Source organism: Fistularia commersonii, chromosome 11, assembly GCF_037954325.1.
Source record: "Fistularia commersonii isolate RoL2024-O1a breed Wild chromosome 11, RoL_Fcom_v1.0, whole genome shotgun sequence".
Taxonomy (NCBI): domain Eukaryota; kingdom Metazoa; phylum Chordata; class Actinopteri; order Syngnathiformes; family Fistulariidae; genus Fistularia; species Fistularia commersonii.
In genome coordinates this window covers 2,809,831-2,835,781 of record NC_141294.1, presented here as the reverse complement: position 1 = coordinate 2,835,781, position 25,951 = coordinate 2,809,831, and the positions used below count along the sequence as shown (strand labels likewise).

The following is a 25,951-nucleotide window of genomic DNA, read 5'->3' as shown; positions in this document are numbered from 1 at the left end:
ACTTCTTACCGTTTTACAGGAAGTTGGTCTTACATAAAATAATTCAATGGCTTTTGTCACAAAAACCCAGAAGTCACTCATTTTACACACTTTCACCTGACATCACTGATCATAGTTGTATGATTTCTTCAAAACATATGGCTTTAGGGTGAATAGAAAAACTAAAATTCAAATGAAAATATGTTTCGTTTTTAGAATGGTCCTTGCATGCTTTCCAAAAGAAGATATGCTGGATATTCCTTTATCTGGGACTGTCAATAAAACAACCTCTTTCATAGGCAACTGACAATAATTTACCATAAATACCTACAAATAAACCTGGAAAATTAAAGCAATAACCTGACATTTAAAAGATATTATTAATTTAATGTCTGTCAACGAGTCTCATCTGTAGCCAGTGACAAGTAGATATATACTCAAATCATGAAATCTATTGCATTGTTTTGCTTGACAGCGGTGATTAAGAACATTCTTTACCTTAGCACACTGCATGTGGTTGCAGCCCTCATTTTTCTGTATTGGGGACTTGCAATTGGCACATGGTTTGGAGTTTGAAAGCAACCATAAGCAGTTGGCTGCATCTTCGTAGGCTTCACTCACACCAGCCACTTCAATTGAAGGTGCAGAGGTAAACAGGGCGTTATGAAACAGAATCAGAGGGGCTGTTAACAAGGCATTTAAGCTGAACAATTCACCGAGCACGACACAGTCACGCCTCTCTTTAGCTTAAATTATCAATAAATCACTTCTGTGCCTTTTTAAATAATGCTAAGTTTGAACAATTCAAAAGAAAAGAAGTAGCACCACTGTCACATCAGTGAAATAGCACATTGGAGGGATTTACCTCTTGAAATGACTTATTTGATTGTCCACAGTGTTGTGACATTATGGACTCTACATTACAAACTCTCCAAAATATTGAATCACTTCTAATTCTAAATGCACCCTCTTCATGGAGAATTTTAATATCTTAAGTGTTGCACTTCATAATAATGGTTCTGTTTCCAATAATTCAAACTCCGGATGGGTCCACATGACAATCAGGAAAAATGATTAGCTATTCAACATATTTAAAAATAAATCACCATTCATATCCTTCCATGCACTGACTGACATATGTAATTTTGTGACTGGAAAAAAAAAACTGTTATAAAATACAGAACTTCTCAAAACAATATTATTTCAAAACTCACATTCCTCGGGTTTCATTTCGTTGACTTTTTGTAACCACAACTTCCAGATTTCGCAGTCACAGGGCTCGTGAGCCTCACCTTGACACTCCCTGAAATATACCAAGACACAACTATTCAGATACATTAACAATAGTCACATCACCTTAGTTTGTGAGTGAACCTGACAGGTGAAACTAAACACCCCTTTCAGGAATCATCCTGTGTGCTGAAGCGCAGTGAAGTGTGTGGAATTAGTTTGGGAGAGGAAGGGGGGCGGTCGGCACTTTTTATATGGTTCATAGAATATGAGACAAAGGACAGAAGATGAAGGACAAAGCAGCACCTGGATTTAGAGATAAATGGAACTAAAAAGTATAAATACGCTAATGTTGGTAAATTATTAAGAAAGCCTAAATGTAGCAGAGCAGAGAAGGAAAGTTAACTGTTTGGCGGGTATACTTGACATTTATTAAGATCTTAAAGAGAGTACAAAGCTTTGGTTGGAGGGAGTTTTGTCTCAAGAGTGGTATTTGTCAGATCATTTGTAATACCAGTTTCATTTTGACTCTGTAGATGTCAAGATTGTTTTTTGTTTTCATGTAATCAGATTTCCTTCAGTGCTGTTTGGCAAAGGGAAGCAGTCATTCTGAGCATTTTGCAAAGGCCGACATCCATTCTGCCTTTCCATCACTGATCATGTGCTGTTTTCCACAGACATTTTTACTGTCTGAGGTCTACAAGTCTTTTCGGAAGGATACATTGGCATCTCACTGCCAATTCTCAGACAATGTAATATAGTTTCAGATTTCACATTAAATGCAATATCCATACGACATCTAATTCGCCCCCCTGATAGGGGCAGGTAAGTTTTGAGAAGGGGTCAAGGAACAGTGTGTTCCCATTCCTAAAGATTTTAAAGCTTAAGCAAGATTCTTATACCTCAGGTGTTAATTGAGTCACTGCGTACATGTTCAACAGTTTGTTTGTTTGTTTGTTTAGAAGTTTATTAGGACAGTGTACAAATACATTAAGCACAGAGGCAGAGATGTTTGTACCAGATTATAGCTCATAGCTAATTTCCATCTGTAGTCCGGGACAATACAAATATAAAACTGTATAAAATAGACAATATATATAAAATATACAGATAGGCAATAAAATAACCATACAATATATAAACAGGCAATAAAATATGTATTTTGCAAGTTGAAAGTGCTATTGTTGTGATATTGTTGTGATATTGGTACTTTGGTCGTCTGGGGGCCATCAGATGTTACCCAGAAGGGAAACATCTGATGGCAAAATACCCGTCTGGCATTGTTAGTGTGAGCATGTTTGGTGCTCCGGAATCCAATTTTTAACGGCCCGTGTAAAGGTGTGAAAATCAGTCATCAGTCATCAATCAGTTCAGACTGCAAGGAAGCTGGCAAGACAAACTCGAGCGTGGCAACTGATCATTGAACGGAAACACCGTTACATCCAACCACATCTTGGCATAACTCACCAGCAGAAGAGGTGGCCCTTGCCACAGTCTACAGCAGGCGCCCTCAGTAGAGGAAAACTAATGGGGTCTGAGGAGGATGATCCCGGGCCCTGAGTATTTAGTCGCACTGCCCGTTCACACCCGGCCAAAGGACACCAGCGGATTACTGGATTGTTCTCCACAAATGCCTGTGATTGAACAAAGATTAAAAGCGGAAAATCCAAGAAAATCAATGGCATCGACGATGCAATTGGCAGTTCTAGAATTGCAAGCATTTTTTGAATGTAAAGGTACGATTTGAACCAGATTACTAGGTAATATATTCCTATTTCATATTGTCATGGTATTGCATTTGAAAGCTTTCGAGAATTATCCTTCCAAAACAAAGCCAACGTAAACAGTTAATTATTTTTGTACCACAAAAAAGAAACTGTAACGGCCATCCCGACTTAATTTTGAAAGCACACACCACAAACACGGGTTCGCATACACGCACACACGTTTACTGATTGGGCTATATTAATATCTATGAATAATAATTTAGTTACAATGGCAAGACATGAACACAGTGAGCAAGTTACACAATTGTTATGAACTTAAATATGTTTCTAATTATGTTAATTTATCTCTTATGTGACTTCATAATAATAGTGGACTCATATCACTTATAATGCAGCTTACTCATTCTGTTCATGGTTTACGACCGTCACCGTATAATTTTATATAGAAGATATTTATTGGAAAATATAGCCCATTCAGCAATGAGTGAATCGATAAATTCTTGATTTATGGGCAAGATCATGTTTTTTGAGGTCAAAGTCAGCTGTAACCATCAGATTCTACTCAGCTCATCTTTCACTCTTGCTTCATGGCTTGAGTTGGAGGCATTAAAAATACCCGGACTGTGCCAACACTTTGTGTGAAAATTATTGAAGGAAAAAGGTAAAGTGCCCTTCACATACATTAAACTTATAGAACACCAATAGCAATAAAAACTGCAATGTCCACGCGGACATTGAAGAGTATACAGACACTGTGACTCCTTACATCGGCAAATGCATTGACGATTTAACCCCGGGGACGTCCAGCAGCTGCTGAGGGCCAGAGACAGAGCGAGAGCTAACTCGGCGCGCGGCATCGGGAAAGCTAAAGGCAAATACACCAGCAAGATAACCCGCCAATTCAAGGACAGCGGAGACGCTCGGCGCCTGCGGCAGGGCACGCAGACCCTCACAGACTACAAACCTGCCACGACAACATCTCTCTGCTGAACAACCGAAACAGCTTCTAAAAACAACACTCATCCACAGAAGACCCCAACACCCGCCCACGACCAAACACTTTGTCTGTCCGCTGCCGGCGTGAGGAGAACGTTCTCCACCAGCAACACCTGCAAAGAGGAAGGCCCAGACAACATCCTTGGTTGGGCGATGAAGGACTGTGCAGAGGAACTTAGGGACGTCTTTACTGTCAATTTGCACTCTATTATTATTTGTTAATTTCCTGTCATCGTGAGATTGTGAGAAACGTCTTCTCGATTCCTCGGTATGGCCGGTGCATGCGGAGAAATCGACAAAAAGGCTGCTTTTTTTTTTTTTTTTTTATGCATAATTTAGCAAAACCAAATGAAAAACAGTTTTCAGTTCTATTCTTCTAAGTTCCAGCGAACGATACAGCTTGCCTTCAAATGCAAATATACGTCCTCATTTAAGCTCTTATGAGAATAACCAATGTCAACATCTTTTGCCTGCCTTGAAAGCTAACCTTCAGGAATAGGATTTTAATTTATCAGGGTTAGGGGTTAGCCCTTTTTTAAAAAATCTATATTATACAAATTTCTATTATGTGCCCACCTTAATGTCAAACTGGAGGTAGCGCTTATCCATCTCTCTGGAAACCACACTCTCAATAACTTCTACTGGAACTAGCTGATAGCATTCAAACGCAGGGCAGAATATGTTGTGGGCTTCACCTTCTTGGATCTTCAGATTAAGAAACCTGTGGGGGCATACATGTGTTAGAGTAAGGAAACAAGTGAAAACTTAAGTAATTTAAAAAAAGGGAAAACAACATACCCTTCCCAGCATGCACGGCAGAATTCATGGCCACAGGACATGTCCACTGGTTCCTCAAAGACAGAGATGGGAGACATGCAGATTCCACACTATGAAACAAAAGAAGCGGCAAGATTAGTCCTGCTTTTGAAACTGGACTTTTGGTTGTGTTAAAAACAGATTAAGCCATTCTCACAATCCAAAACTTCCCATGTATGCCAAGTTATATTAAAATCTAAATGTAATCTGTACATACAAAAGTATCTTGGTTTGTTAAAAATACAACAACTATTTAACGCAGACCAAAGTCATGGCTGCTCATTATCATTAGACTCATTGTGATAATGCCAATAACGCTATTCTAACATGAACACACAAGCCAGGCTAAACAGAAAGCCTACTCTTTGAAAAAGACAAAAAGGTGACACTGTACTTTAACAATGCCAGTATTGATTTGTGAAAGAGCAGAATTTGACATAATCAACTATAACCTTTAGATAGACCCATGAGTAGACCAATCAATAAGAATGCTGAAGTTCGAGACACTTTTTAAGAGAGTGAAATAAAGATACTGGCCAACCAACCTAATTATAGGTTATTTAAAAAGTAATTGACAACCAGTTTGTTGGGTTGATCTTTCATTCACTGACAGCTACCTGGAAATTTAACACGGATCTAAAAGTACACTGAATTTTGACCTTCAATACTAAAAAAGGCTTTCCTTTTCCTCCTACTGATCAATTTCAGATGACAGTCTTTTAAAAAAATATGGTAAATTATAACTACTAAGTATAACGATAATGTGTCCATCATAGCGTGCATAACTCTGCATTTCAATAAATTTGGAAAATTCAACAGCAATTAAAATGTCTCAAGATCTTTCTAATAGCTCCCCCTACATCATAAGTGATACGTTTAATATATTCTTAGCAAGTAGACCTGGAATGCATTGAAAAAGAAATATTCAAAGCATCAAATGCCAATTTGAAGCATTCCAAAAAGCTAGCGGGTCTTTCAGTGCAAAATTTCAATAATAAAGACAAAATGTGATTGGCAGCATGCAGGTATCTAGTATATTACACACAAGTGCGGAACATTTCCTCAGATATTTCCAGAGTTCAAAAGAGAGTGAACAGAAAAGTGAGTCGACAACCCGAGTGTTGCTTCAAAATCAACTCCGCAAAAACTCCCACAATTCAGTCAGATCTCGAAAACTTCTCGTATTAAATATTTATAGTTCGCTGTTAGTCGGTTCTTTAATGTAGCAGATAATCAAAAACTTTGCGTGCCTTAAGCAGTTTTAGGTAGAAGTTTCTCCTCTGCCAACCTAAATGGCATGCAAAGATCACCCGGCCTCCACTGCTGAGTGAGTCTGCTCTGCCGTTATCTCCTTAGCATCACTGAAGTCTATATCCCACTCCAAAAGATGAGCTGGCACTTTGACAATTCAGGATTGGAAACAACACCACTCCTGTTTGCCAAAGTCTTTCTCTCTCTCCTACTCACCAGCAGACAGTATCACTCTTTTTATTTATTAGAAGGGGAAATAAATTTCACAAAGTGATTAAACTTCACCTCAACTATAAATGCATCTTAAAAGTTTTCAAGCAAATTTGCTAGCCAACTAGTATTCATACACAACATGGCATTACATATAGTAAATAAAACCTTAAAGTCATAACCTTCATTTTCATTGGCTGTTCAATCATGATCACAACAAAGTGCAATAGCAGCGTTTCTTTGCACGACATTTGGCATTAGCAAAATAATTATGTCCATCTGGCAAAACGTTAACAACTGTAACAGTGAAAATGGAAATTAGTTCAATAGCTGTTTGTTTTTGTCTCAAGCTAAAAGCAAGACAGATAATTATATTTGAATTAGTGGGAGTTCAACACGCTAAATCCATGAGGTTAAAAATATGAGTATCAACTCTTTGGAGGTGACCAAAAAAAAAAAAGGTTTTAAAATATTATGTACTTATTGAACGAGACTTAGCTGGAGCAGAACATATATAACTTCTTGACTCCACGTAGAGTTGAAATGACATGCTAATATAACATGACTGATAGCGGAAGAAAAGGTGAAGATAGTTAATTAGCTTTTGTTGTTTATGAGACCTGAAATAGATGTGGTCGCTCATGCTGACACCTTATTAAGAAGTAAAAGTATTATTCAAGTTTTTCAATCTTATCTATATAATAACATTTTGCAACAGCCATAACAAGGCAAACTGGAACAGGCTTTACAATAAATAACAATCTCCTTTTGTCCAAAAAAGTCAGGAGGCAATCGGGACAGCTGCCAGATAAACAAATGAATGAAAATCCACCAAACAGCAGAGATGATGTCGGACCTCTGTACTTTACCAATGAGTTCCCTTCTGACAAAAAGTTTAATTTGCATATTTTGACCTGTGTCGATGATCTCACTTGTTCTAAAGCACTTGTGATTTTTTTTTTCCAGAAGTATTTAAAATCATATTCTGTTTTTTTAAGAGCAGAAGATGACTTGCTTGTGTTTATAAAAAAAACACTGCCATAAATATTAATGGAAGCAGGCAATTCAAAACTGAGAAAGAAGTGTCATACAGAGAGTAAAATGTCACAGTCAGGGTTATTTCAACAAAAATTTTGAAAGATCACACACAAACCCAAAGTCAGATAGTAATGGTTATTCAAATTTTTGAACCAAATACACTGGGGTTTTCCGTAAACTGCAAACAAGATGAAGTAATTCACCTGATTGCGCCACAACCTTGGCAAGCTGCGGACTGAAACAAAGCTTTGCTTTTCAGTTTATTATAAATAAAATCCATGTCTAATCTTTGCTGACAGCATGCCTTGGTAGTTAAATGACTTGACTGTCTGTAACTTTTGTAGCGGTAGCGGTAACTTTTTTCTCCATACTTGACACCCGGCCCACTTTGCTTTTGAGTCACAGAATATAATTGGGGGACACTGATGGGATGTTGAATTGGACAAAACCAAACAAGAGAGATATGAGGCCACACAAAGACAGTCAAATTCGATTTTTTGCAGCTGTAATTCCCATTTGTACAGGGTTAGGTGACAATAAAAAAAAAACTGTGTCAAAAATAATACAATAAAAATGATAAAATGTCTGCCAAGAGTGACAAGAACGCTGATTCAGTGAAAAATGCTTCAGCAAATCTCATGTTTTAAATTTTGCAACATCCTTTTTTATCTATCAATTAAGCATACATTGCTGTTTAAGAATCCAAAGACATATCTCTTACCAGAGCACACTCCTCATCAGCAGGAATGAGGCTGATATGGTCTGGGGACGTGATGGCGGATCGGGTGGCGCGTGGCGTGCGGGGCGAGGGCAAAGTGTCCCAGGCATTGTAACCACTTGGAGGAGGGTTGGGCATTTGTACCCCTGAGCGTTGGCAGCACTCCTCTGCATTAGTCATCCATGCCTCCAGGAGCTTCTCTCTATCCCAGTCTGAGATGAGAAAAGAGCAAAGAGGAATAAATGATCACACAAATTCTTGTTGTGTGGTATATAAAAATAGATTGAATGGTAGTCTATATGAATACACAGCCTGACAGACACACAAACACTGCAGTTGATTTGCAAAGCAATGAGCCCACCAAAACATGCAGAAATCCAGAAATCACAGGATTCAAAGTTCAAATGCTTTTCATACAGCTAACAACATAGACATGCTGCCATCTGGTTTTCTGTTAAGGAATAGCTGTTAAAATTTCACATTAGCCTAAGAACAGGTGCAGTATATGGCGGTCGGTGTGAAAACCGAACTTTCGACTGTGCTGGATTTCAAATTTCCAGGCAAAAAAAAGTTTCCTCCGAAAAGAAGAAACATGACTCAGTCAACGGCGCATTAGCCCATTATCAGCCGCAAGAGACGTTTCACCACCAATCAAATGCCTCGGACTGCAAATGGCCTCATTTGGATAATGAATATTGAAACAATTTCCTCCATCAACATTCTGTTTAAACTCATTAATGAGTCGGGCCGTTTTTCATGCTTTCGGCCATTTAGGATTCTGAAAATTAATCACTTTCACGTTAAGCATAAGATATCAAAAACTCGGCTTCAGAAACTCAAAACTTCAGAGGGGGAGAATAGATTGACAGGGAAGAAGCTCGTGGGCAAAGCAGACATGGTTTGCAGTGATATGGAGATGTAAATGTTCTGTAAATACAAGCACACATTTAGAAAGATGTCATATTATTTCCAACAAGTCTAAGTCCCCTTCTTCTGCAGATGCTGGAATTCTGGAATAATACATCCAACTACATAATAGATGTGTAAAATTGTATGTAAAAATTTGTATATCATAGTGTCTTACTGATATATTTCCACTATTGTCTCCAAAACATTTGTTGGATACAAAGAGCACTCATGAAATACATGTTCTTAGCGCACAAATACAGGGAAATGGATGGATGCTACAGGCTGTGCTTAGGTGTTATTGAATAATTTTTATTGAATAAGAGCATTTCGATGTTGGAAGATTTCTCAATCATTATCTTTGCAAGAATCAACAAAACTACTTTAAACGCTTTGTGAATGGTAAGCTGTTCTTTTCACATAATACAAACTGCTTTTAAGTAATGTCTATAATTATGTTACCACAAAATATCATGTCAATATCATTATTGTAACCAGTTTACATTTCTCCAGCAAAGATGGTGTAAGATATCTATCAGCAGATCTTTGCTTAGTTTTAATAAGGTCACCTTTGTCACTGTCAAAAGTCAGTCAGTGACAATAAGGATTCACTAAAAATATAGGATCATGAGAAATAAAGATATACTTTTGCTGTAAAAGTGCACTTTTACCTCAACTTGTAAGTCTGAACTTGAAAATAGAGGTATAGAGCAATTTTTTTTAATATTTAAATATTTAATATTATGTTTTATATTTATTTTATTTAATTGTTAATTTATAATATTATCTTAAATATTTAAAATACTTGAAAATAAAAGCTGTTGATATTTTGAGTTTGGTCAGAAAATCGCTGAAAATGACAGGACACTCATGCGCGGTAAAAAAAATTATATCAAGTGGTGATCATTTTTTGATCGATTTGTGCATCACTTAACGTACCATGTGCGCGTAGCAGAGCCTCTGCAGTGAAGAGCGGGGCTTGCAGCATATCAGCCGTCTCCACTATCAACATATCCTTCAACTTCCGTAGATCCTGAGGTCGTAAGCCTTCATAGAGCTGGAGACAAGGCCAGCAGAGAGGAGAGGAGGAGAAATACAGGATGGGGGATAAAGGAGGTAATAAATAAGAGCAAGGGGAACAGAAATTGGTAAGCAGAAAGCGTAAGAAAATTGAAGAGGATATTAGAGCAGTGGTATGAAAAGGATAATGTAAAATACGTTGACAGCAGTTGTAACATGGCTTAACCAATCCAAAAGAGCTACAAGACAGATGATGATTGGAGTCACATGTCTCATGGCTACAACTATTCTGTAGAACTAATTTGTGCATATGCATGTGATTTCCAACATATAATGTTCATCCTGACCAAGGCTTGTACTGAAGTGCATATTTTATCAATTCAAAATAAAAATTGGGGTCCCTTTTTACTATTTATGCCATATTTAATATGGGAAAAACTCTCATTTTGTATGAGTGAATTTTTCATACTTTTACAACAATTGTATAACTCCACAAATGTGCTGTTGCACTTCTTTGTTTTCTTTAATCTAACTAAATATTCAGTCAGATACCTCCTTATAAATGATTTGACACTTGACTCAAAATATGGTATAGATATTTGAATATCAATGTTTTGATGTTGCTTTTTTTCAAGTGGGTTCTCCTTTCCTTTTTATCCACAAAGAAATCAGGTTCAAAACAAATCTGTCTTCACTGTTTTTCGAGTGAATACAGAAATTACCAACCTATTAGCAAGAGTTGGCGGGATAACTTTGTTTGCTACAAAAGCAGAGAGCAGCCGCGGCAGACAAGTTATTTCAGTGGCAGTTCACAGACAGTTGTTCTGGTTGTTCTTCGTATCACCTGATTTATGCTCACGCTTTTTCATTGTACTGCAGCTATATCATTCTTTTCAATTTGATTAAAACGCCTGGAAAAATGCAACTTTTGGCAAATTCCAAATATTCTTTGTTAAAATGAATGAGTATCAAGTCCCTTAATTCACTTGACGTTATCCACTTTGGGTAAGAGAGTAAATTGGCATTGGGTTATTGAAATAGTTATATTCTGATGATTTATTTTGCAAGGAAATGAAACAATGAAAACGGCAGTGAGACACCAGTTGAGTACAACGATCTCAAATCTGTTCGTATCTTCCGTGTGGGCATATTACTCTGTACCTCTCTTCGGTCGAGGGCGGCATACTCTGCCTCAATACCCTCTGCCTCTGGGGCAAGTGAGAAGACCATCTGCGACTCCAGGCACATGGCCAGATCCTTGTGGTGCTGTTTCTCTGCACAGTCACATGGAGTCTCACGGTTTTCATTCTCTGCAAAAAGGTCTGCGTCTCTCTGCACCAGAAACTATAAGAGTAAAAACAATGGGACCATTAAGCATTGTTTCAACACACACAAACACTGACATGGTCTATAATTATTTGTTTTTATATAGTTTGAGGACAACCTTTTCCTGTAGCACGAGCTGAGGAAGACATACCCGATTCAATTGTTTCAACTATTGCGGTCATCATGAGTGGTAGACAGTCTCGGTTTCATCAGTTTTTACTTTCAAAGCGCTTTACACCCATTTGGGCACACACACACACACACACACACACACACACACACACACCAATAATATCGATGCAAGGTGTTAGCTAGAGCATCAGTAGGGGGTTTCCGTGCCTCAGCCAAGGACATTTCGGAACGCAAACAGAGCCAAGCAGCAAAATCGAACCCCCGAATCGAACCTTTCGATTGGGGGGACGCCCACTCTACAAACTAAGCCTCAGTCGCCCACCTGCTTGATGAAGAGCCAAAGGAAGGCAAAAATTTTGATGCGTTTGTTTTTTTTGTTTTTTTTTTTTAATTCAACAAGTTTAATTGTGCAGTCATCCCTTTTGAACTTAGCTTTCATCCAAACAAATAATTTTTTATCACTTATAATGTTCATTATACTTTGAGGGATGATTGCGAACACTTTTCAACATATCTTGAACTATATATAATATGTGTCATTTGGCATGAAATGCCACTAAAAAATGGGAAAAAAAAAATGTCTTCTGACCAAACACAGCAGCACAAAACTACTATTCCACAAAGATGTGTTGGTTATAAAATGAAAGGCAATTTATAATCGCCATTAACATTAAACATCAAACATTATTCATAAATATCCTCAGTTTTAAACTATGCTGCATTTGATTTTTCGCTGAAATGCTGTATTTGAGAATTCTTTTCTTGAGCTGAAATGAACTAAATATCTGAGGGATTATGGAAAATTACCTCTACACAAGATTTCATGCCCGAGGCAGCGGCATAATGCAGGCAGGTGTTTTTCTTGTTGTCAGTGGCATTGATATCAGCACACTCATATTCTCCATGGTCTAACTTTGCTCCGGTCCATGCCAGGATGATTTGGAGACACTCAGCACGGCGGTATTCATCTTCATAGGGCCGTAAAAGGCGGGGTTGAAGTGCCCCCTCCGAGGTCAAGATCTGGGGTCCCATGCAGAGAAGATGCAGTGATGTCTCATTATGCAGATTGCGTTTGTTAGGATTTCCATCTTTGCTTCGGAGGAAAGACCTGAAGGATTAAGACGGACAGGTATATATGGTTAACGTGCAAGGTTTCTGAATTTCTACCTGGGGTAAAAAAAAAAAGGTCCGCATATTTCGATTCTGGTTGGCAGATAGTACTTTGCTAAATTTTGTCCTATTTGTTTTCATTATAGAAGCCCCATCAATTCGCACACAGATGTAGACAACTGCATTGGCTCTGAGTGGAAACAGACAACTGTTTTAGACAGAGACCAGACACAACGCCTGTGCTGCATCCTGCAGATGTCAGGGACCGACTGTAAATTATATAGAAGAATACAGAGATGCTGCTATACTTGCAATACTATAATCTTTCGCATTTTGAATTATCTGTGGAGATATCTGCATCTGTAAATTTTTTTCATATTTCATATACTCATTAAGGATACATGAATTAATTTTGTTTAGTTTTGTGGTCTGACACGCTAAACCTGGCTTTGGTTTGATTCTAACTTTAATTCGTAGAAATACATTTCTTCTTTTTTTTTCTATTTAATGAAGAGGACGGTATACCTCCAACTTATACTGCTAGCTATTAGAGATGACCTTTACTCTTAATTCTTTTAGTGGATGCTTTCTGGAGGGCCTTAAACAAAATGAATATCCCCATCCTAATGTGTACAATAAAACAACATCCCAGATTCAATTCAGAGTAATAAATGGAAAACAAGCCCATTAAGTTTACATCCACCTACAGAGTACGACTTTTTCATCTTGCATTGCGAAGAACAACTGAATTAAGGCTATGCTGAATATATGTTGGCTATAGATGCTTTCTGAGCGTCTGGATTGTGGGCCAATATTATCTCAATATTATAATTCTCATTTCCTCTGTTTGCTTTGAACTCAATGGAAACTGAAAAAGCAAACATTTCACCTCCTTTAAATAATTAATTCCCTCAGTAACTCAGTAAATAAAGTGAAAGAGCACATATATGAGACAAAATAACTGGAGTTATAGACACTAATTTCAATATTAGTTTAAACTGTCTCGGGATTTCTGGATTTCTTTCAAATCTCCAGACTTTTAAATAAAAATTGCAGTTCAATTCATTGAACAAGTTCCAAAACATTAGTGTTTAAAAGGGAAATAAGAAATATACTATGTTCACTTGTCGATCCATCGATCCAGACATTCCGATAATGTGGGCTTTAGCATCACCTGCTTCCATTTTAAAACCCCTCGAGCATTGCTGAAGTTAACAAGAGCACATTTAATGTTGTAGGCTTGTGGGATGGGGAGCTCTTGGAGCCCCCATCCTATTCCATCCCAGCATGTTACATTCCAAAGAACTGCTAACAGATGGCTGTGAAGAGAGACAGATGGGGCTGAGCCATATAGAGACAAAATATGAAAAATGTTTCTTGTGATGCAAAGATGGCATTCATATCCGAAAGGACATCACACGCAGAACGGAAATACAATTCGATCGTTCAAAAGGATGTATAATACCAACACAAAGTCTAATAATCAACTACGTAATTAGCGCCAGGAGTAGAGGACTCTCTCTGAGATCTTGACCCAAACTAATGCATTACATGGAGTGTCTTCATTTGTTTTATTCTTTCTGAGTAATATCCTGACCTGAGTAGACGGGTCATGGCGTGTCGGGCTGCATAGTGGAGTGGAGTGTTGTGCTGGTAAGACTCTCCATATGTAGCATTGGGATCGAGAGCCTCTTTGAACTGCAGGTTGCCCTCATATAACTGGCAGGCTAGCATCTCATCCCCATTGATGAGAGCCTTGCGGAACTTGGTCGCCGTGTTCCCCATCACTTCACCTCCTGTCAGTTCAAGATTTGAATGACGCCGCAGCTTCAAAAGTCGTCTTCAAACTGTTGGCAAGCGTGCCAAAATACTAAATGTCCTGAAGAAAAGAACAGAAAAAAAAACAGGAGTTATTATTCTTCAGACTGATCGACCCCAGCTTTTTACATTGAAAATTGAAACTTTTTTAATGATTTATAAAGATAAAACCATATAGAAACTCTGAAACAAAATGTCCAAATAGGCAAAAAAATATTTAACTGCTGATTCGAGACGACCGATCCTCTGTCTTAAGAGTAGTATCATCAATTATCTTACTTCTGCCCCGCAAGAAGTAGAGCTTCATCTCCAGGCGGCTCAGGCTGCTCTGCTACAAGTCTGTGCGCCAGCATCATGATTACATTGAAATCTCACTGTGTCTCCCTTTTTCTTTTTTTGTTCGACCATCTCAACAAATTGCCAGTAAGGCACACACAGAGAGAGGAGCCATACTTCCTCTAGCATCACCAGGAGCTTCCGCCTCCCCATGCCAAAGCTACCCATCTCACTGACGCCAAGATTCATTGTAAAGCAAGGTATCCTCCGCTAAGGACATTTCAGTCAGCATTTTGCCCTCGGCCGGAGAGCCATATGATTTGTACTATTTGTGCAAAGCTATATATTTCTCTAGATATATAGAACAGATTAAACGAGCACTTTAACAACAACAATGTACGATATACTATGTCATGATAGAAAATGTTATCTGGTTGAAATCCCAATTCTCAAATATGAGCTTAGGTCCGCAGTTAATCGAAAAAAAAAAAAGGCAGCTTATCTCAGTCAGTATAGTTTTGTAAGCAAGGTTTTCATCAGCGGTAGACCCATTTATCAATATATCACAACATTTTCCACAAAATATGACTTGACAGGATCATATGATGCTTCGCAATCTCCAACTTCTGGCAGCAAGAAGTCATGAAGCAAACAGGATAGATAATTTTTTAACAAGTACCCTTGTGCTTCAAAATGTGTATTTAGGTTCTCTTTGGTTCTCTTTGGTTTCAAAAACCAAGGGGAATTGAATATTTAGATAAAAACATTCTGTAGGCAAGCTTTACAGTAGCAGATTCAGGGAAAACAAACAATTAACGGAGAGAAAATTCTAAATTTTCACACAGTTCTGCAATATGTTGTTTCCATTTGTGATGAAACTGAATGGTGAAGTTGTTGCTAGTACTGAGCACTAGTTGACAAAGCTTCACTTGAAAAGGTTTCAGACAACGCCTGTGTTACTTCTACACGACTGACCATATTGAGATTGGATTGTTGCTCCATAGCATTTACACAATGGTTACAAGGATGTTTATTTATCATATAAATTTATATCAATTACAAATTGATCGTAAGAACACTGGCAAGTCTATCTAGTATACAAACTAAATGTGTCATGAATACCAGCACTCATTCTGTTATTAAACAAGTTTTCAAACTTTGCAGCTGGGATCCATGAAGGCGAAGCTAGTTTGATTTGCTGTAGCAACCATTTAGAACTAGAATCATAGCATCTTTCGTCTTTGTGCTCATGCTTTGGACTAGCTGTGAACATTATATGTTTTTTTTATATTTTATTTTATCTTATTTTTTTCTTATTTTTCAATAGCAATGGCAATCTTGACATTTACTTTTTAGCAGTTTGGTCATGCAAACACTGAACAAAGACGGTCTCTGGCTTGATATTTTGAGAAACTGACATGATATCAGGATGATTCTATTACTAACACGTAGAAATAAGACAAAAAAATTGAAAACACTCGAAGGAAAAGTAAAGCAATCAATTTCATTTTGCTTTTAGCAGTCAGGCATGTTGGCAATGTCAGGTTTGCACCTGCTGAATCTAGGCAGGGAGGTGAGGGACGCTGTTATTTTTCAATGATCAGGTCATATTTCCTTTGGTGGCAGCTGTTACTCCACCATTTGCAGCTGGCCTATGACACCAGCCAGCACCTGGGTCCCATCCAAACCCTCTTGCAAAGTCATTTCCCAGTGATACTTATGGCTAATTCACAGTTACTACTGCATGTCAGGTGTTTGGAGTGTTCTTCCCCTATGGTGCTGTAGAAGATGCCAAAATGGTGCCATAAGTACATTCTTCAATAGCAGTCATGCTGTCTTATGTCATTTTGATGCTTCAGAGGAAGGTCTCTAGCAACCTAGTGAGTTAAGTACATTTTCAAATAGTTGTCACACTGGCTAATGTCCTTTTTAATTGAGCAGTTCTACTCTAAAAGAGCTAACAAGGGGTTTAGATTACAGTCCTAAATTGCAATTGCCAGTCAATCTGGGGCCCTATTTCTGAATTAAATGTGTTGTGAATGCTATATTCTGAAAAGCTGACAGGAAACAGTTGATTCCCACCATAAGATAAGATAAACTTTAAACTTTATTGATCCCCATAGGAGAAATTCCTTTGTCACAGCACCATAACAGTTATAATGTCATAAATTCCATAAACACTAATTTCAAAAAAAGCTCAATGTTTTTATGAGCCAAAATTCTCAACTGCAAGTATGATATATTTCATCCCTGCAGGTGAGGAGGAGGAGAGGGTGATTTATTTATTGCGCCATTTTGTTTTTGTTTTTTGTATGTTTTCACTTCTGTTTTTATCAGGTGCCATTGCTCAAGTGGTAAGAGTGGATGAATTGAAAGTTTATATTTGGTTTTGGCATGCCTGATGCCCTTCCTGACACAACCCTCTGCATTTATCTAGTCTTGGACCGCCTCAAAAGGGTTTGCGCCCCTCTGAGGCTCTATCGGGATAGGCTCTGGCCCAACTGATAAATTTATAAAAAATTTTTACATTATCTAAATCAGAAATCGGCAAAATACAGCCGTGGGCCATTGAAAACATGAGCTATTTGATGAAGCCCAACTATTTTGTCCAAATGCGTTTAAACAAGTTTCCATAATTATCAAATCTCATTCATTTTGCCTTTCCCTGCAATGCCAACATTTTCTCAATAGATGGCGCACTCCGGGCACATGACCTCTGATGGGGTGTGGTGACTTACTCTCTGTTTCACATGTTCGCTTCTATAAACCCTTCTGTAAAAAAGAGTGGACCAGAGAAAAGAAAAGTGTGCATCACTGAGCACCGAGTGTTTAACAAGAAGTGGACAACAAAACACTTTCACTGAAGCCCGATCCCGGCCATAACTCTGATATGCCAAGAAACTGGCATTTTATGAAAAATACACTATCAGCCTTCCGTCACTTCGCCACAAGCATGCCAACTACGCTAGCAAGCAGTCAATGGAAGAAGTGACGACTGCTGCGCAGAGGTTGATGGCTAATTTACAGTTTCAGCTAAACAAATTTAAACTGCGGTTAAAGAGTCAAGTAGCAATGCTGGCATTCAAAGGCCAGCAAGCCTTTTCCAATTCATAGTAGAGTCAGCAAATCTCTTGTGTCTGTAGAGCAAAAGCAAGTTTGAAAAGATTAGTTTATCACGCAGGACAGAGACTCGTCATGTGAAACTGATTGATGAAGAAATAGTCAGCGAGTAAAACAAAAGGGCAGGATTGTTTATGTTATTTTTACTAGCACTGGATATAACATCTGTAGCCTGTCAAGAAATATACATTTTATTAAAACTTTTTTCAGCCCAATTTTAGTATTTCAAGGTTAACGCAAACAGTCCATCTATTTGGACCTGGCCAGGCTGCTCTGTCAAATTTTCGAACCTATCATGACCTCTGAGTCATTAAGTTCCCCCACCCCTAAACTAAAAGTTTTAGCCCAATTTGAAAAGCACTCACACCTGCGTGGCTGTCAAAATGTGTGATTGAAACAATTATAAAACATTTTTTGTTACACAGGAGCCAAAGTGTAAATCTAAACAGAAATTATCTTTTTTTTTTTTGTTTGTTTTTGCTTAAGCTGCAAATGCAAAAGTTTGGGACTGCCGATTACTGACTCAACTTGTAACAGTACATTAAGCTTAAATGTACTTGAAAAGCAATGGCGTATAAAAAGACGGAGTAGTGGGTCTTCCTCAAGTCTTTAGGTACTTTGACTTGTTAAGAAGCCACATAAATCTTGTTTCACAAAATCTCTGTTACACATTGAAGTTTAGAAATGTAATTTAAGATTTAAAAAGCACAAACATTTCATTCCAATACATCATTATGTGCCTTAAATGTACAATTTGAATATTCAACTTTCAACAAGTTCCCAAGACTAAAATCACCTGCAACAAGCAACCCTCTATTTCATGCATTTGTAAAAGGAAAATACTCAATCCTGAGAAGATGTATTTGTTTTTCTCTTAATCTCCCCCAAATTTAAATATATAACTGGTAAATTCATGCCGTAGGAACACGTTAGGGAGTGGGGTATCACCTTAATGGAGTAAAATTCAGTGCTCCCCCTCAACACACACACAGACACACACACACACAGACACACACACACACAGACACACACACACACACACAGACACACACACAGTCTTACTATCACTATCAGAAAATTGTCAAAAAGACCAACAACACTTTTGTAAATAGAAGTTTTAACGAGTCTCAAGGGAAAATTAGCAAATAACCAAAAAAATGAGCACAGATAACAGTAGGCAACTTATATAACAACAAGTTATCTCAAGTCCCGAATACTTCATTTTAGCCATCCTAGAAGTTAGACATAATAACAAAACCTTAATGCCGATGCTGAAAACGACTGCCTATAAGTAACAAGCAATCTTATTACTTTATGTTGAGTATTGCATTCATAATTCAGGCTTATCAAATCCTTGTATTCCAAATTCCCATTCAGCATCTATATCTATATACTCACGCATATGGATATGCAAGATCAGCGTTCCTACCAACCTGCACCATCATAAATGTGACCAGGAGCAGAAAATGACAGAAACGGCAGAAGTAAAAGTCACAAACGGACGCGCAAAACACAAACACGCAGGTGTTTCACCTTGGTGAACACTTGTAAACACCACCGATCTTTGAACGGTTATATAACCACGTAAATAAGTATCCGCTGGGACTTAACTGTTAACTCTCCGAAGGTTACACTATTAGACCAACCTGATGGAATACCGCCTTAACAGCGTCAAACATCATCTCACTGTAGCTTCAAGCAGTCGCGGCTACGGATAAATTTATGAAATATTTTGGTTTTTCTTACAGTTTCCGTGCAGGCCTTTCCCTTGTTGTGTGGTGTTTACGTTACCATTTTCGCTAGCTCAAACCAACGAGGTAATCTTGTGTTAATCAAACTATCTCTGACAACGCTTTAGTAACACATACCTCTGCTCGGCACAAACGTCCAATAGCCAACAAACTTTATACACCATTACTTCCATAGCATCCCAAATTTGTGAAAATGACTTACAGTTATAGTGTTATTTTAAAAACAAACAAAAAAAAAAAACATCATGACGCTAGCAACTGCGTTGGCTAACGTCAGCGTATACGCTAATGGATCAGCTAGGAAGCTAACCGCGATGCTAGTCAACTTAGCTCGCACAGTTGATAAACTCAGTGTAAACAACAATTATTTGGACTTACACACATTATATATCCCGCTGTCGTAGATCATGTTCTTGTGAATACGCCGTCACCTGTTGACGCTATACACAGGGGCGTTTCCCATCAAGAGAGACAATGCTACTCCGTTAAAATGTGTGCTCTGGGTAGTGATGATCACGAATACTGTCAACTCTCCTTTGACTCTGCAGACAGCAAAAGGGGTTGCCAGTTTTTTACTAAAACCCCCTAAAACCGAGGGAAATATCCTCCATGCAGGTGTGTGTGTCTTCCTGCCTGCATCCGCATCTCTTCGTGCACTCGTTTGTTGACTTTGCCGAGCCTGCAAAACCATGCGGTAGGTGTAAACAAACATAACTGGAGCTCGGAGTTAGCTCGCATGATGGATATATGTCATCCGAGTTTGTTTAATTCACGATCTATTTGTGATCGTAATTGGTAACAACACCGGTGTGTTATGGAGTTTAAATTACAGTCATTCATACAGAAAGCAGATTCAATAAGTTCAATATATACATTTACTGATTTGAGTCTTTCTTGTCTCCATCTTGCAGAACTCAAAATAGATTGAGCCTGCAGCTCTCTTCGATGTTAGAATTAAGTGTAATTGCACCAAATCAACAGTAGAGTACGACAAAGTACAGTAAAACAAATCTTTTTCACGGCTCTTCATTTTTGCAAAAGTGTGCCTGTTGGACGTTTGATTCATGACATTTTTTTATGCTGTTAATCGTATTTCGATGTGAACAAAAATGCCCCTCCACCAAATCATCACCCAACTCAATCGAGCACATGAGCTTTTATTTTAATATCAAATATTTAAACATTGCAATTCATGTATTTACAGCTATTATCCTCACTTTTGACAGTACACAAATGTCACATGGTTCTTTAATAAATAATCTGAGGACACAAAGCCTCTGTAAATGAAAAATCTGCAAAGTATGTACAATAAAACACAACATTTAAATACACTGGTGTAACCAAAACAAATGGTTCAATATTCTTGAAAGTCGCAACACATTGTGCTGGACCATGTCTCTTTTTGTGGTTACATTTTGACCACCTCTTAATTTTTTATTTTTTAATCTACAGATATTTTAATGTAACACAAAGTGACTTACGGGGAAAAAAAAAAAAAAAAAAAAACACGGCTGAGACAAATATGTGTGTACAAGTCATGAAAAAATAAAATATAATTTCTTCACGGCAAAATGGCTGGAGATGTATAAAACTTTCCGATTGGATATTCATGGGTTTGTGTAAAAGGAATAGTAAGCCGCGTTGCTTTTGGACGAGGGGGGTTCTTTGCCATATGAGCTGCTATTGCTGACAGCGGAGACCAAGTCCTCACATTTAACATCAGCGGGCGAGTGATCTGACCCGGGAGCACTTAGAGACAAGCGTCTCCTCTTGCAGGCTGTGCTGTAAGACTCAGCTTTGTCCAGAGACAGAGCTGAGGACTGTGTTTCTGTCCACGAGGTTACGGGGCCTCCGACGCCCACCTCCTCCTCTGTCTGCGTCTTTACCTTCTCTGAGTCGTCCGGGAAAGCGGCGGTGGGACTGGGCCTCGGGGACCAAGGCAGGCTCGGGGTCACCTTTCTCTGGTACGCCGCCCTGGAGCCCCACCCCGCGGACATGGTGGTGAAAGGAGAGTCCGGATAGTAGCTGAGCGCGTGGGATGTTTGCATGGACAGGGACTTGATGCCGTAAGGAAGCAGGGGGCTGGAGTATTCCCCCTCATAAGGAGCCAGATCCAGCTTGTGGTTGGTGCCGTTGGTATTTCCCTGCTGCATGGAAGTGACAAACCAACGCTGTGACGCGCCATCTTCTGTCTGGGGCGCAAGGAGGCTGTTGGTCTGAGGCACGGCTCTCTCGCTGTTGTAGAAGCGGTTCTGTGGAAGGTTGTTGACAAACTGATCCTGGAAGAGGGGCTGCATGGTGTAGCGGCCACCGGGGACAATCTGATGGGCTCTGGGAGAATCGGTCGGAGAAGGGGTGAGGCGGTCATTCTCCGGCGCCGTGTACATCCTGAAAAATGCATGTTTTTTTTGTTTTTTTTGCAATTAATGTGAAAGATAGATTCTTGGTAACTGAACAGTGCGAGGACGGTTCGACGAGGAGACGAATCACTGTAGATTCACAAAACGAAAAGGCGCCGGTAACAAAAGCACTTATCAAAAAATAACCAATTCCATTTTTTGTTCCTTGTTTTGTGCAAAACAATTGAAATGAAATACTCACGAATCATAGTTATCTCTGAATCCTTTGGCGAAGGGGTTGTGATCGATTTTCAGCTGCGTGATCTGCAACAAAGTTAATGAAAGGTTGACACATCAGCTGATTTTCAGAAACCTGTTTGACAAGCATTTAGAGAAAATGAAATATAAGCGGCGTTAAAACATGATGAAACGTGTGAGAGGCTGAATTGTAATCCATCAGTAGTGCATAATAAATGCATTTCATTTGTTTCTGCAGAAATGCATATAAAACACGCATCAGTAAGGGATGTTGTGATACTTACATCGGTGTTCTGGTACGCAGTTACGGCGATAAACTGGGTTTCAGGGAAGGTGAAACTCTGAGACTTTAAGTCACTGTTCATGTCCTCCACTCCCTCCTCGGTCACCTCCACGATGTGCAGCCTGGGCTGATACTTGTGCAGCGACTGCAGCACGATCATCTGTAAAAGAACATTAAAATGAACAACGGATCTTACCATGTGGAATATTTGCGGATAAATTAACTTGCTGCTGATGCAGCATATTATTACTATTATTTTATCTTATTTTATTTTATTTTTTTATTCTTATTTTTTTCAAAAAATATGACGGTTTAAATCGACATTCGTTGCATTATTTCGTTCAACACCCTCGCAGCAGAAAAAAAAATGAAATAAAGAACATGTCCTGCTTTGCAGGCCCGAGAACTAAAATCGGAACACGTAAAATACACTTAAGAAAAAAAAAAATTAACAAAGCGATAAAGTCGAAATCGAATCTGAAATAAAGCACGGCCTACAGCTAAACGCAACGAATCCACACGCCACCATTCCAAATTCAAAGTCATTTTATTCTTATGTTTATTAGTGAATTGCTGAAATTGAGTACCTGTGAAATATTGTGATTCGTCCCTTTGTTGTTTGTAAGTTTTAGTTTGCTGAAGGAGATCTCCTGTCTCATCCAGTGGGCCCCCGTGTTCGGAGATTCGGGGTGGATATAAACTTTGTTTCCTGCAACATGAACAAAAAAAAAAAATCATCAGAAAAAAATCACAGAAATTCCTCCCCATGTGAAATATATTTAATCTGATTCTGGCCTTAAAATGTCATTGGATCACGCAAGACGTGGACGGTTGCGGGTACCTTGGCCGCTGTTGTCCGCCTTCCCGCAGGTCACCCACTTCCCACCTTGAAATCTCCAGTGGTTCGGATCTGCCAGCAACACCTCCACGAACACGTTGTAGTGCGCGGCCAGGTTCAGGCCGGCGATGTTAAAGCTGAGAAACGGGAACATCCTCCTGCAAAAATGTCAAATTGCGTTTTTTTTTTTTTAATTTTACGCACGGGCCTTGCAGCATTTCACATTGGTTTTTTTTTTTAGAAAAATCTGCATTTTTTTTTCTTATATATTTTTTTAATATTAGATTTTTCCATCATCTTACCTGCCCTGCTTGGTGATGATCATCTCGGTTTGATGCCGGTGGAACTTGAGCCAAAGAGGCCGGTTGCAGAGATACACCTGGGCCCTCATCCCGGGGCCGGCCGCCGGTAAAGCCATGTTACCGAGCGCCGCCCCGGAGCCGGTGTACGGCTGGTAGATACCCCCGGCGCCCTGTCCGATCTGGTACGACGGGCTGAAGTGACCCCGGGAGGCGGCGGAGGGTGAGAATCCCGCAGGAGGCAGCACGGAGCCCAGGTGGAGGGAGGACGGGTACCGGCTGGCACCGGACGGCGCGTAAACCGCCCCGGTGGGGGTGTACGGGATAAACGAGCAGGGGTTCGCCGTTTCCGTGTTCTGCTTCGATCCAACCGGGGGGGCGTAGTACCGGTCGTGCTCCGTGTAGCCGCTACGCACGGCCGGTTCGTCCCCGCCGGCCGCCGGGGACTTGCGCCGCTCGTCCGCCGTGTCTCCCTCGCCGCCGAGCATGGCCGCGTCTGGAGCTGCCGCGCCGCAGGTGAGGCCTTTTTACCAGATATCCCTCCTTTTTCTTATAGGAAATGAAGACTTTGGGGGGATGGGGGGGATTTTTCTGCTTTTTTTGTGAAGTCAGGGTGCTTGAAAGTGGAGGAGGAAGGGGGTAGAGTGTGTTTACAGTCATTAGACTTAAATACACCAACACTCCAGAGGCCCAATGAAAGTGCAAAACTTGTGCGTGAAAGACAATGCAGACCAATACGGGTGTCAGAGATCAATAAGGGCTGATCAGGGTGTGTCTATGAGCTTGAACGGTCTCTATCACACCTTTTTTTTTACAACACACAGGCCTTGCATCTGTTTAAATCATCCAGACAGATTTATTTAAATCCGATAGTATTGTGGCGGTAGTTTAAAAAGGAATGGGCGCAAAGGCAAGGAGACGCTAAACGAATTTAGATGATAAATTGGGAGTTCAGTAAGAGGAGTAGTCTAAATTAAAATAACAACGTGTTTTAATTATCATTAACTTTTTCTTTTAAGTCACACGATATGAAAAGCAACTCATCTGACAGACAGACGGACGTTCTTTTGCAAAAAAAAAAAAAAAAAGAAATATTTAAGAGAGTCGTTGTTTATTTCATTTATTCTGCAGATAGGGGGTGGGGGTCGGGGGTTGCACATTCAATATTATTTTTCAAACAAAGACAAGGGGCTGCTGTTAATCCACGCCTTATCAATATTCAGAGTTAATGATTGTGCACCCGTTCAGTCCGAGATGCCGTATCGGGTCCCAACGGGACGCCCGACGTGAAAACGGGAAATAGCCAATTATTTTTCCGTTTGAAGAAATCTGTGATGTTTGTGGGATCAGACAGCCCGGTGTGTAGAAACCACCGCAACCCAATGTTGTCGATTTAAAAAGAAATATATGTATATAAATGTATAGAGTAATAATTGTGACAACCATTCATCATCTGATCCAGGCAAGACTTGTTTCCAAAATTAATGATATAATTTATAGTCTAGTACTCCCAATAGATACAACGTAAAGGTTTTTATTTTATATATATTAAAAAAAAAAAAGGAAAAAAAAAACACCTTACCAGATGATGCTTCTTCCTCTAGGTCCAGGCGTAAAATCATTTAAAATGAAATAAAAGCGACAGGAAGCAGCTCGGGAGATGACCCGCAGGGAAGCATCACAAGGAGGTGTCTAGAGGTGGAGGAGGAGGAGGAGGAGGAGGTCTTGCGTGGAGGTGGACTGATCTGCTGCTCCCTGCTTGTGGCCGCGACGCACAGATAAGCAGCCTATTATCAGGTTCTTCTGTGATCTCCATGGGGAGGGGCAGGGGATCCTCAGCATCACGGCTGCTTCCTTCCAGATCCACCCACAACTCTTTCCACCTTCTTTTCCTGGCAGAGGCATCATTAGGATGACATGGCCCATCAGTATGTATTTTATTATGGGGAAAAAAAAAAAAAAATCTGTGAGACCTGATTTAACAGTGATACAGGGGTGTCTCAGCATCTTCTCAAGATAGGTGCATTTTATTTTTTTTATTTTTTTTTAACCCTCATATTATGTTAAGGGTCAATTTGACCCAATGGGTCAATGAGTGAAATGGGTCAAATTGACCCTTAACATAATATGAGGGTTAATGGTAAGCAAAAAACATCCCCCCTCCAAAATGTACCCTGTTTGACAGGTTCTTTGTCAAACTGTCGAATTGATCGATCTAACAAGGCAGCTAATATCTTAAAACAATCCCCCGACTCATTTTTGCAAGTTTTTCCAGAACCATATCTTAAATTAGGAGTTGATTCAGGCAAAAATAACTTCAGGGGTCTTTCAGTCCAGCCAAGTATCACTGGTCGGGGGTACATTGCCTTCATGTGACTTAAAAGTCTGCACAGTTGTGTTTCACCAGAAACATAAAATATGAACACTGGCCATGTCGGCTCCAATCGACTCCTTCTTCAAGTGCGGTTGCAAAAAATTACTTTTGCAGTTCTTGATGTTTTTTTTTTGAC

At 39.4% G+C, this 25,951-nt stretch overlaps 2 protein-coding genes across 8 annotated transcripts in view; both read right to left on the bottom strand.

The window, feature by feature from the left end:
* The window catches only part of LOC147229207 (ankyrin repeat and IBR domain-containing protein 1-like), a 34,534-nt gene extending 14,598 nt beyond the window's left edge, over nt 1-19,936 (bottom strand). Inside the window, exons 1-11 of one of the 6 annotated variants that reach the window (XM_086156065.1) lie at nt 19,803-19,936; nt 14,057-14,338; nt 12,157-12,457; nt 11,053-11,235; nt 9,811-9,928; nt 7,969-8,177; nt 4,731-4,819; nt 4,509-4,653; nt 2,677-2,843; nt 1,194-1,282; nt 478-608 (exon numbers count right to left, since the gene is read on the bottom strand). In XM_086156065.1, the coding sequence (XP_086012191.1) occupies nt 478-608; nt 1,194-1,282; nt 2,677-2,843; nt 4,509-4,653; nt 4,731-4,819; nt 7,969-8,177; nt 9,811-9,928; nt 11,053-11,235; nt 12,157-12,457; nt 14,057-14,244 (1,620 nt within the window). In that variant the 5' untranslated portion in view covers nt 14,245-14,338; nt 19,803-19,936. Of the gene's footprint in view, nt 1-477; nt 609-1,193; nt 1,283-2,676; nt 2,844-4,508; nt 4,654-4,730; nt 4,820-7,968; nt 8,178-9,810; nt 9,929-11,052; nt 11,236-12,156; nt 12,458-14,056; nt 14,339-14,556; nt 14,596-19,071; nt 19,208-19,541; nt 19,623-19,802 lie in introns of those variants that run through there. The other 5 variants (XM_086156066.1, XM_086156070.1, XM_086156069.1 and 2 more) reach the window with 5 other exon arrangements.
* A 545-nt stretch (nt 19,937-20,481) lies between these two features.
* Nucleotides 20,482-25,062, bottom strand: eomesb (eomesodermin homolog b). Of its 2 annotated transcripts, XM_086155822.1 has the most exons (7): nt 25,024-25,062; nt 23,445-24,057; nt 23,146-23,300; nt 22,892-23,013; nt 22,306-22,464; nt 22,026-22,087; nt 20,482-21,812 (listed from the first exon to the last, which is right to left on the bottom strand). In XM_086155822.1, the coding sequence occupies exons 2-7, from the start codon at nt 23,927-23,929 to the stop codon at nt 21,032-21,034; spliced, it is 1,764 nt and encodes a 587-aa protein (XP_086011948.1). In that variant the 5' UTR covers nt 23,930-24,057; nt 25,024-25,062; the 3' UTR covers nt 20,482-21,031. The 2 variants fall into 2 exon arrangements, with proteins under 2 accessions (XP_086011948.1, XP_086011949.1); XM_086155823.1 differs by lacking the exon at nt 25,024-25,062 and having other exon boundaries at nt 21,263-21,913; nt 23,445-25,009.
* Nucleotides 25,063-25,951: the final 889 nt, after the last annotated feature.

Coding starts and splice junctions, on each gene's coding strand:
- eomesb (XM_086155822.1), bottom strand. CDS start 23,929: ATGCTCGGCGGCGAGGGAGACACGGCGGACGAGCGGCGCAAGTCCCCG. Junction 23,014..23,145: donor GGCGGACAACAGCGGCCAAG/GTACCCGCAACC, acceptor TTCATGTTGCAG/GAAACAAAGTTTATATCCAC. Junction 21,813..22,025: donor TTCAGAGATAACTATGATTC/GTGAGTATTTCA, acceptor TGCATTTTTCAG/GATGTACACGGCGCCGGAGA.